General features: G+C 45.4%; 1 protein-coding gene across 1 annotated transcript; it reads right to left on the minus strand.

Annotated features, from left to right (window-relative positions):
• Window positions 1-5,079: 5,079 nt before the first annotated feature.
• LOC309837996 (C-C motif chemokine 3-like) lies at window positions 5,080-11,750 on the minus strand. Its single transcript, XM_082678907.1, has 4 exons — window positions 11,649-11,750; window positions 6,727-6,914; window positions 5,972-6,086; window positions 5,080-5,575 (listed from the first exon to the last, which is right to left on the minus strand). Exons 2-4 carry the CDS (start codon window positions 6,791-6,793, stop codon window positions 5,485-5,487), a joined length of 273 nt encoding a protein of 90 aa, XP_082535033.1. The 5' UTR covers window positions 6,794-6,914; window positions 11,649-11,750; the 3' UTR covers window positions 5,080-5,484.
• Between the last annotated feature and the right edge of the window lie 6,159 nt (window positions 11,751-17,909).

Genomic DNA, 17,909 nt, shown 5'->3' on the forward strand with positions numbered 1-17,909 from the left:
CCTCCACCCTCCTGCTGCTCTCTTCTTTTTGCACCTGGCCAACTCTTCCTGGTTCCGTGCTGGGTCTGGACTGGCTCAGAAAACACCTCAGAGTCTCTTCTGTATCTGTGATGGACTCAGAGACAGTATTTCTACCATGGTGCCCAATCTACTTCTCTATACTCACGCAGGCAGCTCCCCTCTATGGGGCTTCCCAGTTTCTCATCCCAAGAATAAGCAGGATGAGTGGCCCTTACGGGACATTGGCTTAGAGCCCTGGCGGCTGCTACAAAATCAGCAGGAGGCTGAGGAGAAGGCACAGCAAGACACTGAATCATTCGAAAGCCAAACAACCTCAACTTCTCCTTGCCTTCCACCCACAAAAGGTCAGAAGGAACTAGAAAGACATAACATTTCTTAAAATTGGGGAACTTAAATGAACTGGGGCGTGTGGTTTTTCCTAATAAATTTCCCCTCACTCTCTATCTCTCCATTTTGGCTTTTATTCTTACTCTTTAGGGGACTTAGCTCACTAAAATGCCTACCATCTTTTGGAGGAGGGAATTTCATCTAGCCCATGATGTCACAAAACAACAGAGATCAAACCTGAGATATCTCTTATGTCTCCACAACAACAGGGCTTTTGGGAATAGCTGACATGAATCTAAACTTACCTGCACCAATGGGAAATAACTAGACCTGGAGTATGCCTCTTGCCAATTATTCAGTGAATATGGCCTCAATTATCTTATTTATAAAGTGGAATTAACCTGCCTTGTTCTTTCTCCCTGAACCACTTGGTAGAATATGATAACCTGGGCACTTTTGAAAGAGAGACCGCCTTGGGTTCAAGCCCTGGCCTTTTTTCTTGGAAGACGGAAACCGGGGGTGACTGGAGGGGAATATTTAGTAATAGCGTTGGTGTCATGCTGTGAGTTGCACAACTCAGGGCTGTCAACACCCTTTGGTTAACAGAGGGGTTCAGAGCATCTGCACGAATAGCTCAATTTCTCCATTGGTTGGGAACACTTCTGATGAAATTATTTGTTTTCTGAGGTCTTTCTGAAGAATCCTTAGTTAGTGGGTGGCCGGGAGCTTGTATTGCGACAGGCCTCCTTTCAAGAACAGATGTATCTGTGAACTGTGTGCTGACTGTTGCTCCCCCACAGAGCAGAAGGTGCTGATGTTCTTTCACAACTGACTTGACTGCATAGGTGTGATATATATGACGATGCCACAAGCAGTCCAGTTTAAAGATAACCCTCACCATCTGGGCTGGAAGATCCACTTCTAACATAGCTTCCTTGGTCATGTCTGGTGCCTGGGCTAGGACAGTTGCAGGACAGGCTCACCTGGGACTGTCAACTGGAGCTGTGTATATGTGGCCCTTCCAGATGGCAGTCTTAGGGGTCAAAGATGACTGTTCCTGGTGAATAAGGTGGAACCCGAATAGCTTTTTATGACCTAGCCACAGAAATCCCATTGTACCTCTTCCAACATAATCTATTGGTCAAAGTTGTCACAAGCCTGTCCAGATTCAAGGAGAGGGGAACTAGACTCCTACCTCTCCATGAGAGGAGTGTCAAAGAAATCTTGGCCATGTTTTAAAAGCACCATAGTATCATTTTATCTGTAAGTATTTGTATTAGCTTCTTATTTTTTATGTTTATATATTGTAAAAAATTTTAATTGAAGTTGATTAAATCAATGTAGTTGATTTATAATATCGTCTAAGATTCAGGTGTACAGCACAGTGATTCAGTTGTATTAGATCCTTGTTGCTGCTGTAACAAATGACCCCAAACTTAGTGGCTTAAAACAACACAAATTTATTTCAAAAGTCTGAAATGGGTCTCACTGGGTTAAAATCAAGGTGTCTGCAGGGCTGCCTTCCTTTTTGGAGGCTCCAAGAGAGGATCCATTTCCTTGTCTTTTTTTGGCTTCTAGAGATTGCCCACATTCCTTATCTGTAGCCAGCAATTTCTGGTCAAGTCTTTCTCACATTGCATCACTCCGACTCTGACACTCCTGCCACCCTTATAAGGATCCTTGTGATTACATTGGGCCCACACAGATAATGCAGGGTAATCTCCCCATCTCAAAGTCAGTTGATAGCAATCTTGATTCCTCCTTGCTGTGTAATGTAACATAGGTTACAGGTTCTCTAGAGCACAGGTTCTAGAGATTAGGACGTGGACCTCTTTGGGAGGGGGGTCATTATTCTGCCTACTGCACTATTTCAACCTTTATCTTTAAAAAATAAGGATTAAAAAAAAATCACAAAACCGTTGCTTATTTGCCATCTGCATATCCTCTTCAGTGAAATGTCTGTTCATGACCTTTGTCCATTTTCTAATTGGATTGTTTGTTTACTGTTGAGATTTGAGAATTCTTTATTTATTCCAAATACAAGTCCTTTGTCAAATATGTTGTTTGTAGACATTTCCTCCCATTCTATAGCTTGTCTTTTCATCTTCTTGACTGGGTCTTTTGAAGAGCAAAAGTTTAAAATTGATGAGGTCCAATTTATCAATTTTTCATTTTATGGGTTGTGCTTTTGGTATCAAAGCTGAAAACTTTTTGCCTTGTCTTAGGTCCTGAAGATTTTTTCTTATGTTTTTTCCTAAAAGTTTTGTAGTTTTATGTGTTACATTTTAGTCCATGATCCATTTTGAGTAAATTTTTGTGTAAGATGGGAAGTTAAGGTCAAGGTTTTTTGGTTTTGCTTGTTTGATTTTGTTCTATGGATGTCCAGTTTCTCTGGCACCATTTGTTAAAAAGTTACTCTTTCGCCATTATCTCTTCCATTATTATTTGGTAGAACTTGCTTTTGAAGCCAAATAGGTAAGAAGATTTTTTTTTTTTGCAAAGGATTTAAATTACTGATGTTAATTCCTTAATAGAAATAACACCATTCATATTTTCCATATATTTTTGTTACATAGACTTCTCATGTCAGTAAATTATATTTCTGATAAGGGAGAAAAGGGACTATACTCCAAAGGAACAGCAAAATTTAGCAAGCATGTACCAGCCTGAGCTGGGAGATTACCTTGGGTTTGGATTTTGAGGATGCTTGATCAAGGAAGCTGGAACACAAGAATGGATTGAGGGAGCTTATTGACCAGGGGGTTCTCTTTCTGGATATAGGCTATAACTTCCTGGCAAGGATCCCAGAGGTTGGTGCAAATTTGCAGCCAGGAAAGCTCCAGAAGCCTGGAGAAAACAATAGTTCATGCTGAGTGAAGTTAAAATACTTGAATTGCCATGACAGATGGAGAAGGAAGGGATGAAAATGACCATGGAAGTGGGCATGCTGGATTAGATATACCATGTGAGGCTGAAAGACCCACCAGATTATGTTCCATGGGAAGTCCCAGAGAACACACTATTCATCAAAGCCATAAGGATTCACTGGTGAGACAGGCACCAGCATCAGTTGTGTTTCTCCTCTGTAGGCTAGGACTGATGGTAGGAGTGGCTGTCACAAAACTTGGCCCACTGATAGCAATGGGGATGATGCCTTCCCTCCTTCCCTCCTTGAATCTTCAGAATTATATCTTTCATCAGTTTTGTAAAACTTTTAGCCATTATCCCTTCAGATCCATTTGCTGTCTTATTCTCTCTCTCCTCTCATTTTGAGATTCCAATTAACCAGATGACAGATGCCCTACTCTATCCTCTATGTTCTCTTATCTTCTTTTTTTGTAATTTTTTATTCGTCTGTTTCTCCTTGCTTCACTTTGATATGTTTTAAATTTACCGATATTTCTTCAGTTGGGTTTAATCTGCTCTGAGTTTTTATTTCAGTTTTTGCATTTTTCGGTTCCAGACTTTATTTCTGACTTTTACAAATCTGCAATGATACTCATTATAGTTTCCAGTTCCTTGCCAAAAAGCTCAAGCTTCTTTGTAAGGCATTAGCATTAACATCTGGGATCATGTTTAAAAACATTTTAGAGTTTGAGATTTTCTAAACCACCCAGGTGACTGGAGCTGGCCTCCTGTCTGTTCAAGGGATGGTTCTCTTCTAATTTACTTTTACTCCTAAGCCATCAGCCCAAACAGAGGAAGGTTTCTTACAGTCCCTTCACTTGGGCAAACCTGGACTTTGTTTTCCTCCAGCCTGGCAAGGCTGAGAAATGTTCAGCTCACCTTCTTAGCCACCTCTTCTGAATTGCAAACATCCTCAGTCTAGAAGAGGTCTCAGTACCAGGCTCACATCTCTGGATTTCTATCCTCTATGGGGTCTTAAACCAATAATTCCTTACTTCTCATTTGCTGAGGTAGGCTGTCTCTTATTAGAGAATTGTGCATTCCTGGTAACTCTGCTTCAGGTGGAACACTGAGAGACAACTTCCTAGTGTTTAATTAAGAGTGTGGGACTTGCTCTCTTCTGCAGGTTTGACCACAAAGTTACTAGCTGTGTGACCTTGGGAAAGCTCACTGAAACTCTGTTTTCTCATATGTCAAAGGAAGATAATTAGTATACACAACACAGTGATTTTGAAGAAGAGACAATGCATGTAAATCCCTTAGTACAGTCTGTGGTTTGTAGTAAGTCCTCAAAAACTGTTAGTCTTTATTCTTAAGAAAGCTGAATTTATGAAAATACATAAGTATGCATGATCAAATACTTTGCTTTGGTGCAATGTAAGTGATGGATTTCCCTGGTGCATATAAATTTGCATTTGTTTTTAATTCTTTTCTTTTTTTTTTTTTGTGGTATGCTGGCCTCTCACCGCTGTGGCCTCTCCCACCGCGGAGCACAGGCCCCGGACGCGCAGGCCCAGGGGCCACAGCTCATGGGCCCACCCGCTCGGCGGCATATGGGATCCTCCTGGACCGGGGCACGAACCCGCATCCCCCGCATCGGCAGGTGGACTCCCAACCACTGCGCCACCAGGGAAGCCCTTTTCTTCTTTTTTAGTCTATGGGAAATGTTTCCCTGGTATAAAGCCTGGTATTGTTGGGATAACATATCCTCATTCTCTTGCCTTCCCTTTCTACTCAGGTGCCTCTAATCATTCTTTCTTATTCTTTCCAACCAATGAAACTGATTTGTCAGGGGATAAAAAGAATAACCAGTAGTCCAAGATATATTTAGGAAACAAAAAGAATCTTTATTATTCTGACATTTTGAACAGAGTAAAAGGCTCATAAAAACTCAGTAAGCATCTGTTGATGGGTTTGATCCAATGTCTACCCAGATACAGGAGTACCGTCATTCACCATCATCCCAAACATGAGTCAACCACTGTGTGATTGACTGGGAAGGTGCTTGGGAATGAGAGGGTGTCATATGATTTCTCAGAGAAAGCATCAAATGAATAAAATGATATACAGTATTTAACTAGCTTAACTAAATTAAAGAAAGTTTTCAGAATGTGGTTAGTGGAGGGGAGAGGGACTCATAGGAGAGGGAACTTCTGGGGTTGCAGTCCCCTGGTTCAGGTCCCTGCTGCCCAATCTACCCACACCTCTAACAGGCTCCTTCTGGACCACTCAGGGGCTCTTCTCCAGGTCCCTGAAGTATTCCTGGACCCAGTCATCGGTGGGATTGGCACAGATATATAAGCCCTTTCTGGTGAAGAAGCTGTGGAGAGGGCAGAAGTATTATATAGAGAATGAGTAAGGATGTTCTTGACCACCTGTGGCCCTTTCATCTTCATCCCTATGGGATTAATGGAGATAACCTCAGGTCATCTCCTTTCTGCTGTCTCTTTCTCTCCTCTCTTCCCTCTACTTCTGACCACATCCTCCCTGGCTCTCGGCAGGCCCCATCCCATGTCAGGAAACAGCCCAGTGGCCTCTCTCTCTGTGTCCTGCATACACAGAAAGCCCCCAGAGGGCTGGGCGCCTTCCCAGGATGGCTCCTTATCTACAAGCCGGTACGCTTGAGATCTGCTCCCTGCTCTGACTCCTGTGGATACTCCCCCCCGCCTCCACATCCTGTGTCTCCCCAGGGCTGAGCAGGAGGACTGACACTTACATGATACCAGGTCTGGAGCACTGGCTGCTGGTCTTAAAAAAGTTAACCACTTTTCTGCGGGGGATTTTCTGGGAGGTGTAGGTGAAGCAGCAGGTGGGTGTGGTGTAAACCCTACCTGTGGGGAAGCAAGAACAACAGTTACTCAGGAGTACAGGCAAGCCCCAGAGGATCAGGAAGAAGTGGAGAGAGACAGCGTAGCTCAGAGCTGAGGTTTGGGGGTAAAGGAAACCGGAAAGCATTTGATTCTTTCGTTTGTTTGTTTCTCATTAATTTCCCTCCTCTTGTTTTTGGTCTTGTCACTCCATTTTGGTCTCTATCTTTTTCTACAGGGAACTAAGCCCTGCAGAGGCTACTCCCTCCTCCTAACTCTCTTTGTGGAATTTTTTTCTGATCAATTGAAGGATAAGATGGCTGAGTTAAAGTACGAATGATTTTCACAACTCTTGGGAATCGCTGAATTGGGATTCTGAAACTTATCACCAGGATCTAAATAGACCTGGATTCTACCTCAAGCAAATGTATTAGACTTCAATATTCTCATCTAAAAAGTAGGATAAAACCTCTCCTAACTCCATCCTGAAGCCCAAATCAATAGAAGCTTTCGAACCTTCTTGAAGAAAACAACCATGTCATTTTTGAAACCCCGTTTGAGGTTCTTTAATTTCACATGGGGGTTCTTAGGCCACAGCACTTGGGCTAGATTCAGACCAGAGTGTGGGTAGCAACGATTAAAGGAGGGCAGGTAACAGACTTACTTTTTGCATAGCAGCAGAGGGCCATGGTGCAGAGAAGGACAAAGATGGTAGCCACGATGACCTTCATGATGCGGGACAGGCAGGCAGAAGAGTGTGGACAGAGCTGAGATGGGGCTTGGGAACTCCTTACTGCTGGCCTCCTTCTGGAATGTGAGCTATCTTCGCTCCTTTTAATAGGTGGTCCTGGGCTGCGGGAACATAAAAATCGGAGGTGCCTAAACAAGGAATTTTAAGTGTAGTGGTGTCGTTTGAGTTGTATAACCCAGCGTTGCCTGTGGTTACTAGAGAGGTTTTGGGTGCACCTAGCAATGGTTCAATTGCCAATTTGCTTGTGTGCTTATGAGGAAGTGGTTTCTCCAGATGGGGGACCAGGAGTTGGCATCGCCCAGGGATCAGGCTTAGCTGTTTCCTTTCCACGTGACAGATATCTCTCTGTAGTGAGTGATCACAGCCTTCTTCCATGGAGCAGCATGCTCTGATGGACTCCCACAATTGTCCTAAGTGTAAAAATGCCACTGAGTCTCAAGAAGGATAAGCCAAACTTAAGCGCACCCTAGATGGAAAGAACAGAATTGGAAAGGCTGGAGGTACAAGAACGGTGGAAATAAGGATTAGCTTTCCAGTACTGGTCTATTTGTCAAATACTCACCACATACCTACAATGAAGTCTGGATTTAACGCTGGCTAAGGGTCCAGCCTTAAAAACGTCCATATTATTTGAGCCAGAAATTCTGTTTTTTCAGAACCTATCCTATGGAAATGAACTCACAGAACATGGAAAATTTTAAGGACACTGTTATCTGGTGCAGCTTATCTTTGATCAAATAATTGACACCAAACTAGATATTCTACAGAGCTGGAATGATAAAGTAAACCCACTGATAGACATAATGGTTAATGTTTAAGAGCCTAGTGCCAGCCTCTTAAACAAATAGAATGACATGAAAAGACTTAATTTTTAATATTAAATATTAACAAGCAAGATGCAAAAAAAAAAAAATCCTGAGAAGAGGAAGAAAAAACCAGAAAGAAATATGCCTGTCTGCCCCTCACCCCATGGCCCATGGGTTGGCTCTCCTCCACAAGCCCTGCCTGTCTCTAGGAAGGAGGAGTGATACCGATATTATACCAGGGTAGGAAAACTGGCTGTGTGTGTCACCATGACCATGAACAAATTTGTGACAGATCTGGAGAGAAATAAGAGAAGCAGCAGGCACTGAGGTGTCTGCCCTAACCACGAAGAAGTGGCAACCAAGAGCCTGAGAAAAGCCAATCAATTTTTTCTACCCTGGGCGGGGGCCACCTAGAAGTTGGTGGAGATGTCAGAGCTCAGGGCTGCAGAGTAGGGCACAAACGAAGCGAGGAAACTAAGCATTTCTTCTTTTCCTTGAATTTTAAAAAATTAATTAATTTATTTATTTTTGGCTGTGTTGGGTCTTTGTTGCTGCTCCCGGGCTTTCTCTAGTTGCGGTGAGAGGGGGCTGCTCTTCGTTGCAGTGTGCAGGGACTTCTCACTGCGGTGGCTTCTCTTGTTGCAGAGCACGGCTGTAGGCGCACGGGCTTCGGTAGTTGTGGCTCGCAGGCTCCAGAGCACAGGCTCAGTAGTTGTGGCACACAGGCTTAGTTGCTCCGCGGCATGTGGGATCTTCCCGGACCAGGGATCGAACCCCGGTCCCCTGCATTGGCAGGTGGATTCTTAAGCGCTGCGCCACCAGGGAAGTCCCTACCTTGAATTTTTGTTTTGAATCTCTGCCTGTCTTGTTCTCAGTCTCTGGCTCCCTCTTCAGGGAATATAGCTATAGGAACAGTGAGCCCTTGTTCCGTCTCATTCGGGGGAACTTCATCTGGTGCACAGAGGCATTTCCCAGCAAGATACCACCTTCTGTATATCACCCAAAGTGTGGAGCTCCTTGGGAGAGCTGAGGGAATATATCATTTGGCTCATCCTAGGAACCAACTGGACCTGGCATTTGCATCTTGTTAATGGCTGCATTAGACCTCAGTTTTCCCCACTAAAAATGGGTCCTAGTCCTCTTCTGCCTTTTAGATACAGAGGCTAGGAGAACTAAAACTTCTTGGGAAATAGTTCAGAATATTTTGAAAACTTCTGTGAATTCTTTGCTTTCACGTAAGGAATCTCAACCATAGGGCTTAAGTAATATGGTTTAGACATCCATCCAGAGCATTGGGAAACAATTCTAAAAGGGAGAAAGGATGAGGGTGCAGAGAGTCTTGCGATACAGACAAGACTTGTGAGCTGAGGGCCGTGGTGAGGAGATGGTGAACAAGGGCAGCCATGGGGAACTCATCAGTGATGGGCAGGCAGAGGGCAAAGCCAAGATAGGACTGGGCACTTGCTGCTGCCTCCATCCTTCTGGAGTCCATCCTGTATCCTTGTCCCTTTATAGGCAACTCTGAAGCATGAGAAGCTGGAGGCTGGGGATGACCAGATCGGAAGTTGTCGGATGGTGTCGTGTTATGAGTTGCACATGTCGGGGTCTGTGGGGTCACACGGAGGTTCAGGGCATCCGAGATAGAGCTCAGTTGCTCACTTGTTGGGGCTGATTGGCTGGAAATGTTTTGGACAGTGATAGGAGGTGACGTGATGTTAGGGTTAGAGCTATAAGTACATGGAAAGATCTAGAGATTAATGGTTTCACCCACAGAGCAGATGTGATGCTTTGCTACAGCTCTTCTGATCATACAAGGTGACATTTATGGGTAATGCCCCAGCACCGTGAGCACACAAATAGCCATGAAAACCGCACCCTGGGTGGAAAGGGCCATGACATCATGTTGCTCAGAGTGCTTCTAAGGAAGTGATTCACCAAAAACGGGGGAAGACAGGAGTTGTTGTCTCTAGGGGACCAAGCTTAGCTGGTTCTTTCTACCAAGAACAGTTCTTTACGGCCCATACCATTCCCTTTTTCCTTCCTCAGAGCAGACATGTCTAATGTTCTTCACAGGTGTTTTGACCATGACATACCTAATGATGCCACAGAGCCTAAAGTAGCCTGAGCCATGTTTGATCCAGTCCCAGATGGACAGAATGGAATTGGAGAAGCCTGGGCTACAGGCATGACAAGATGGATGAGATCCGCTTTTTAATGACTGTTTCAATCATCAAACATTCACAAGTCCCTACAATGTGTCGTCACTGGGTTTAACAATAGCGTATCGAAATGGACATGCATTAGATAAAGGTGCCTCTATAGATCAGGAGCCTCAGTTGTTCTTATTTTTTGACTCAGAAAGTCTACAGCTAGGAAAATATCCTGTGGAAAAAAACTTCATTTGTGGAGAAAGTTTTATGCATATAGATGTTTGGTGCAGTTTATTTATAGCAATTAAACATTGGAACCAGTCCAAATGTGCTACAATAGTACATGATAATATAAATGCACTAGGCTGATGGTTGAGTAAATCAGGCAGCTCTTAAAAATACTGGAATGGGGCTTCCCTGGTGGCGCAGTGGTTGAGAGTCTGCCTGCCGATGCAGGGGACACGGGTTCGTGCCCCGGTCTGGGAAGATCCCACATGCCGCGGAGCGGCTGGGCCCGTGAGCCATGGCCGCTGAGCCTGCGCGTCCGCAGCCTGTGCTCTGCAACGGGAGAGGCCACAACAGTGAGAGGCCCGCGTACCGCAAAAAAAAAAAAAAAAAAAAAAAAAATACTGGAATGATTTGGAAAAGTCTTGTAATGTTAGGTATAAATAAGAAAAATACAAAATTGCATCCACATCATGACTACAGGAATGTCCCTTCCCCTCGCAGACACATAGTAAAAAGAGGTAAAAAAAGCAAGTAAGTAAATGGAACTATCATAAGCCTAGGGGGAAATGCACTTGAAAGAAATAAACCAAATTAATAGTGGTTAGGTTTGGGTAATAGAATTTTTCCTACCTTTAAGCAATGTAATTTTACTCAGATTATGCCTCGGAATACATTTATGCCACAATAAGACAGGAAGAATGTGGACAAAAGCCTCCTACATCCTTACTTGCACTTGTCATGCTTACCCAGCTCTCAGAAATGAAACAAGTTTTTTTTTCTTTTCTGTATTTTATATATAGTTAAAATTAGCTTTTACCACTTTTGAGGGTCATCTACAGTTAACATTACAAATTATGCAAAAAAACCCAATTTGAATTAAAAACACTAGCAACACTGCTTTTTCTCTACTCCTGTGAGACTCCCTCCTATGCCTGTGGTTGAGACTTTTTGTGAAGATGTGATACCTGAGCAGCAGCCACCATTTCATCACCATGAGGTAACAAGCCCAAAGAAGAAAAGCCAATGAAATGATGGGGGAAGGGGATATGTTTAAGAAGGGAGTCCTTGATGACATTATTGAGCTGCCAGGCAAACCCTGGAAATGCCAGCTTGACTTTACAATAAGGAAACAGGAAATGTTCTAGGATTTTTAAGTAACGAGGACTTCCTTTTAAAATTTCTTTACTTTCACGGTTTCTAAGGGCGAATTATTATTGCAAGAGGTGAATACACCATCACGTATTTAACTGTAGCTCATCTTTCAATTGTTGTAAATAAGCTGTGACAAACACCATGATGGCTACGATGTCATCTCTGTGTTTATTTCCATAGGATAGATCCCTGACAGAGAGCTCTGCTGTTCAAAGGGTAACAACATTTTAAGGCTCGTCATATTAGCTCCCAGTAAGCCCAGTTAAGCCAGGGACCAGCTGTTCTGTGTCCGTCTCAGCCTGTTGATGGTGATGCTACAGTTCAGCATGCCCTGCAGGATCTCACCTGGGCTGTACTCCTTGTGGGAGCCCCACAGACATTTCCCTGACCAGAGCCAATGTTGAGGCTGGACCAGCCACTGTGGTTCTTATTATGACTGCAAGACACACCTCAGCAACAAACATCAGGGGACTTTGAAAAGACAAGAATTGTTACTCACCCGGTCCTGGAAGGTACACGGCACTGCTGGGGCCACACGGCGAGGTTGCCAGTAGAGAAAAAGCGAGCTCAGACCTGGGGTTCTGCCTTTATTGGGGCGAGGGTGGGGTGCCCAGGGTTTCATGTGTTCACTCTTTATTGGTGAATTTAAAACATAAAAGAGGAAATTAAACAGGAAAGGGAAAAGTGGGGTCACTCAAGGGGTCAGTTATGTAGGTCACCCAGAACTTTCTAAAAGGGGAACTTCATGGGTAGGGCAGCCTGGCCCTTTATCTAGTTGTGTATTGGGCAATGTGCTTATTCGAGATAGATTTCTTTGATATGGATGCCTCAGCAGTCAGGTAGAATGTTTGAGGAGTGAGCCAGAGTCTGAAAGGCCAGCCTCAATCTGGCCCCTTCTGTAGCTGAGGCTTCTCCAGTTCTGCTGTCTCCATCCAGGCTATGGTTTCCCCTTGGGGTGTGCTTCTTAAGACTCCGTGGCATTATCATCTACATCACAGCTGTGCCGTCAGCTGGGGTGAGTACCAGAAGGTTCAGCCCTGTGGGAGAGATGCTTGGTCTACAGATCTGCTCTCATGAGAAGGCACCACCTACCCTGGTCACAGGGCCACACCAACCTCTCACCTCCTCTCACTGTGGAAACCATTTCCCCATCAAGTAAGCAACACAAGCATTCTTGCAAACAGCCTGAGCCTTTGTGGCAACCCAAAGCTTTCCTGGCTTGTGCAATTCGCTGCATGATCCCAACACAGTGATAAAAAATTTCCTCCTTGGTCTACCCAAGTTTCCATCTTTGAATGCCCCAAGGCTGCCTATAACGAGGGGACATGGCTTAGACCCCAGAAGGAGGCTGCAGCTTCGAGTCGCCAAGTCCCAACTCTTCTTGGCCACCACTTGGGCTCTCACTCGACTGTCAAGCATCATGGAGGTCCCCGGGGCCACCCTGGCTGTCCCGCTCCTCTCCGCAGCCCCCCGTGAGTCTGTCCTCCCTTTCTTTTGCGCTGTCCCCTGCCGCCCCCTCTCCCCACTCTCTGGCCACGGCTTGGGCCACAGTGCCAAAATCTTGTGCCCGAGCCCTGTAAGTAGACGACTTCAGAGAGATTTCAGACACTGTTTCCTGAGCAGAATTCCCCTTCTCAAGGGGTTTTAGCAATTCTAATCTCCGGCTCTGGGAGAGAGTGGGAGGGATTCCTGGGAAAATGAGACCCAGATGGGATTCTGACAAGAGGTGGAACCTGTGTCGAGCTGGCTCCCAGTGGTGTGGCCTTCACTCTCCTTAAGAATCCAGTTGAGACTCCCCAGTGAGAGATAGAAAAAGAACTAGTTTGTTCAGAAAACTAAATCCTCCATAGAGAGGCACAGAGACTCCAAACCAAGACAGACAACCCCGAAAGAGAGACACAGAAATAAAAATGTCGAAGGAAAGAGGAAATGCCAACTTCCTCCTGGATCCCCCCCGCCCATCATCCTCCCCTCCGGCAGCACTGTCTCCTTCAGGTCCGCATGACCGTCCAGCTGCAGCTGGTTCACCTTTTCCTCTGAACAAGGACTTAGGATCAATCTGTCCTGTTTCTCACGGTTGGTGCCAACACCCCGACCGCCTGCTGCTTCTCCTACATCTCCTGGCAGATCCCGTGTAAATTCATGGATGACTATTATGAGACCAGCCGCCAGTGCTCAAAGCCCAGTGTCATGTAAGGGCCAGTTTCCTTGCCCACCCTGGGGAAGCAGACTGGGGGTCTGGCCTGAGGCACCTCGTCAGAGCTCAGGACACCAGGAGAGGCCACTGCCGTGTTTTCTGACCTGCTCTGGGGCCTGCAGAGAGTCCTGGAGGGTCTGCCCACCGGGCAAAGGGAAGAGTGACAGCAGGAAGTTGGCTTTCCCAAGGGACCCCCATATGAGACACAGGGATGGTCTGTAAACCCCAAGAATAAGGACATGATATAAAGCATGTGGATAGGCTCTGAGAGGTCTGGGGCAGAGGAGGAGGGAGGGGTCACAGTGGTCCCAGGATTCCCCTGTGGGATTCCTCAGTGTGTAATCCTTCCACTCCTCTCCACAGCTTCCAAACCAAAAGAGGCCAGGAGGTCTGTGCTGACCCCAATGAGGACAGAGTCCAGGAATACATCACTGACCTGGAGCTGAGTGCCTGAGTGGCCTGGGAGCTGCAGGGAAGGTGTTACATCTATGGTAGATGGGGGAGCAGGACAGTAACCCTGGGACTCCAAAAGGCACCTCTTCTGTGGGTCACATCCCCGCCCCCAGCCACACTCTGGGGCCCTCCTTAACTTTGATGTATCTTATTTAACTTTTGTCATTTATTTCCACTGTCGAAGTGGGTGATGTAATGAATATTTGCTCTGACACCACATGTCATCCTCTTCACCATCCATCCCTCCTCCTTCCTCTTCAGTTCTCCTCACTCTCGATATGTGGACCAATCAGTGTGATTAGCGCTCTCTTGGCAGAAATGGCATCACACACAACAAACAACACATGCTGATTGAGTGCTTTTGCCCGGCACCATGATTCAAAATATCGAAGGCTCTTATATAAAAGGTAACCCAGCATTTTCCTTGTACTGACTCTCTTGATTTTGTTTTCCCAACTAACCTGAATCACAGGTTGAGAGGAATACTGGGGGAAGAAGTAGGGAAATATGAAAACGGGCAGAAAGCAATGAGAAAGGGATAAAAGTACTAGTAGAGGGACACCAGACATCTCCCTGGAGATACTTTCCTGGAAAGTTGAAACTGACATATTACTTTGTAACCAAATCACAATGGATATGGTCTAGGAAAATTTCCTAGTTAAATGAATACCATGGTGATGCGAATGTGTGTACACAAGTTCCTTTTCATAAATGATTTCCTCAGAATGATGGCTAACACTTGTTGAGGGCTTACCAAGCGTTGGGTTCTTCGCTAAATGCATACATTAGTGCTGTGCTAAGTGCTCACATTAGTGACAGTCTAGCCACTCCTGCCTGCAGTCTGTCAAGGATACCCTACCCGCCAGTTGCCTGAGAGCCTTGGTCACCTTCTCTGTTGTTCTGCACTTTGCTTTCTCCGGGAATGTTCTCCATAGCCACACCTGAGCTGAGGCTTGGGGGCCAGAGTGGCCAGAGTTAAATATAAATACAGGATGAAGAATTCTTCACTATAAGGATGTCCCATGCAATAGATGGGACATACTTATACAAAAAGTATTTGTCGTGTATCTGCAATTCAATTTTAACTGGGAATCCTGTATTTCATCTGGTAACCCTACTTGGGGTGCATACCTGTCATAATGGCTGCCTAGTTCCTGCTGGAGATGGGTGCTATAGGATTGGCTTGAGGGAAGAGCAGTGCTTTTCAACCTTGAATTCACATAGAATTACTTGCAGGAGCTTTTTAAAAAACTCCATTGCCTGGAGAGCACCTCCAAAGTTATGGGTTTAATGAGATTTAGGTGGGAACTGGGCAGCAGTAATTTTAAAATGTTAATGCACAGGTAGTTTGAGAACCAATGTTGGGGTGTAGTCCTTGTCTGTTTTTGGCTGATCTTGGGGTTTCAGAGGCAATACAGCTCCTTTCCCATTTTTCAAAGTTCTGATATGTTTTTGGTCAATTCCACTGGATGGTTAATTAGCAGAAAATCCGTCAGCTACTGTTACTTTTAGAACAGGGTTTTGGAACTCCTCTCTCATAGCACAGTACTGGGAGCTCTGGGCGTCCCCTTTACCGTCACACCCCTCTCTCCCATGTCACTGGCTGCTATCTCCCCATGGCCCTCTGCTGATGAAACGATGCCACAGGCATGGAGGTTTCCTTAATTAGCTCCAAGTATGTTGCCGCAGTTGTTGCCTCCAACTGCATCCCAGTTGCCTGCATCTTCACAGAGAACATGATGGTTCATTTTGTCCACAAGATAAATATTTAAAGGAGGGGTCTGAGAACGGGATGAATCAGGCTGTATATGGACCCCACTTTTTTGTCCTCTCTATTCTCTCATCTTCCCATTTCTTCTTATACTAACATTAGCTTGGAGGAGAGAATTCTGCTTTTCCAGATGACTGATTCTCAATCGGCTTGATTTGCAGGCAGCAAGCAGAAAGGGTTTCTCTTAAGCAAACTATACTTTTTTCCTTCTCTGCTATTGGAGAAGCCAGTTTCAAAGTGAGCTAATCTCTTTCTTAGTGGGCTTTGCTCATGTATGCAAGAAGTAATCAGTCTTCAACATCCTGAATTTTGCTTTTGGATGCAACCTTGGTAGGCAGATGACCTTGGTGAGAATACATGAGGCCATGGAGGTGACCCGCTGTTGTGCTGACTAGAAGTATCCTTACTGATTTTGCATTCAGCTCCTGCCCTCAGCCAATTCCACTTTTGGGGTCTGATGTCTGCAACACTGCAGTCTGTGTCACTTAAGGATGTTTTGAGTTACTGTATCAGAAAAGCTGGCTCAATCTGACTTACCCGATAAAGGAAACTTGTTAGTTCACTTAACTGAAGCTTCAGGAAGTATTGATTGACTACCTTCAGGCAAAGCTTGATCCAGTGGTCCTTAAAGTATCACCATAAACCATATTTCTTTCTGAATTTCGTTTTTTTAAATAGATTTTATTTATTTATTTATTTATTTACTGGCTGTGTTGGGTCTTTATTGCTGCACGCGGGCTTTCTCTAGTTGCGGTGAGCGGGGGCTACTCTTCTTTGCGGTGCGTGGGCTTCTGATTGCGGTGGCTTCTCTTGTCGCGGAGCACAGGCTCTAGGTGTGCAGGCTTCAGTAGTTGTGGCACACGGGCTCAGTAGTTGTGGCTCGCGGGCTCTAGAGCGCAGGCTTCAGTAGTTATGGCGCAGGGGCTTAGTTGCTCCGTGGCACGTGAGATCTTCCCGGACCAGGGCTGGAACCCGTGTCCCCTGCATCGGCAGGCGGATTCTTAACCACTGCGCCACCAGGGAAGCCCTCTTTCTGAATTTCTGATCTCCCTTTCGTTTGAGAGCTTCATCCTAGGACCTCAACTGTAAAGTGAGTCATTTTGCTTGCAGGCACTTCCAGATGTTATGAGTTCCCCCCACCCCTCAAGGTCCCTTCACTGCGTTTCAAGAGGAGAATGACCTCTCTTCACACAGGTGGAACCCGCTAGGCGGTCCGCTCTCTTTCTTCTTCCTATAGATATAGAATGTGCTTGTTGACTTCCTGAGCCAGACTGAGTAGGAGAGAAGAAAATGAGCTAAGGGGCAGAGCAGAGAAAGGAGTCAGTTTCCTCTTGGTCAAGCGACCCTGTGGAAGGTTCTGGAGCTTGAGCCTTCTTCTCAACGACACAGCACAGATTGGGGAATCATATATCCCACCTTTTCTGGGGAAGACCCCGTTGATGCTGGTTGTGCCAGCATAATTACTAATAGTATCCTCTTTGACTCTCAGAACGGTCATCCTACCAATAGGAGGTCTAAGTCTTGAAAGGTCTCTAACGGCAGGAGCTCAGGGTTGATGTCCACAAAGGTCCCTGGCTGTGTGGGCAAAGGATGCTGAAGTCCAGTCTGCACGTCACCTGTAAACTCTTACACCCAACGCAGGGCCAGGTGTGCTCCAAGAGGGAGACTTTTCTTAACATGCTCAGGCTAGCGAAGGCCCAGGTGTGCTGCCAGTGGTGTGGACTGAGGGAGAGATGAAGGGTGCGGGCAGGAGTGGGATGTCAACATCAGGGAACTATGCAAAGAGAGGACCCACAGAAACCCCTTCTGTGCAAAGAAATGCATGTGCTGCCCAAAAGAGCATCAGTGGCTTATTGGTATTAAAAAGAGAAGCAGAGATAACAGACAGAAGGGAAAAGGGACTACATCTGTTAAGTTTTCTCTTTACTCCAGTATCACCCCACATAGACCACTCACCTCGCCACCATACCAGAAGAATTAGGCCTTTAAAAGAGAGGAGGGGAAGGGATCCAGGACCAAACTAAAGCCTCATCTCACTCCAACTCCTCTGAGCCCAAGTTGCACCAATGGGAGGTGTGGAGGTGGGGAGAAGTGGAGATGAGATCAAATTTGAGATTGAAGTTTTAAACTGAAAGAATTTTAATTACTGAATGTGGCCAGAAAGTTATGGGATCTGCCCCAAAATGTTGTTAAGGTGGAACCAGCAGTGGGAGAAAAGTTCAGCATTTTATGTTTGTTTTCTGTAAGAGTCAGGATAGGACAGGCTATAGTTCTGTAATGAACAACCCCCCAGTACATTAACGAAATAAAAGTTTCTCACTTGCACAAGATCTGATGTA

Source organism: Grampus griseus (genome assembly GCF_964374135.1).
Source record: "Grampus griseus genome assembly, chromosome: 20".
NCBI lineage: Eukaryota > Metazoa > Chordata > Mammalia > Artiodactyla > Delphinidae > Grampus > Grampus griseus.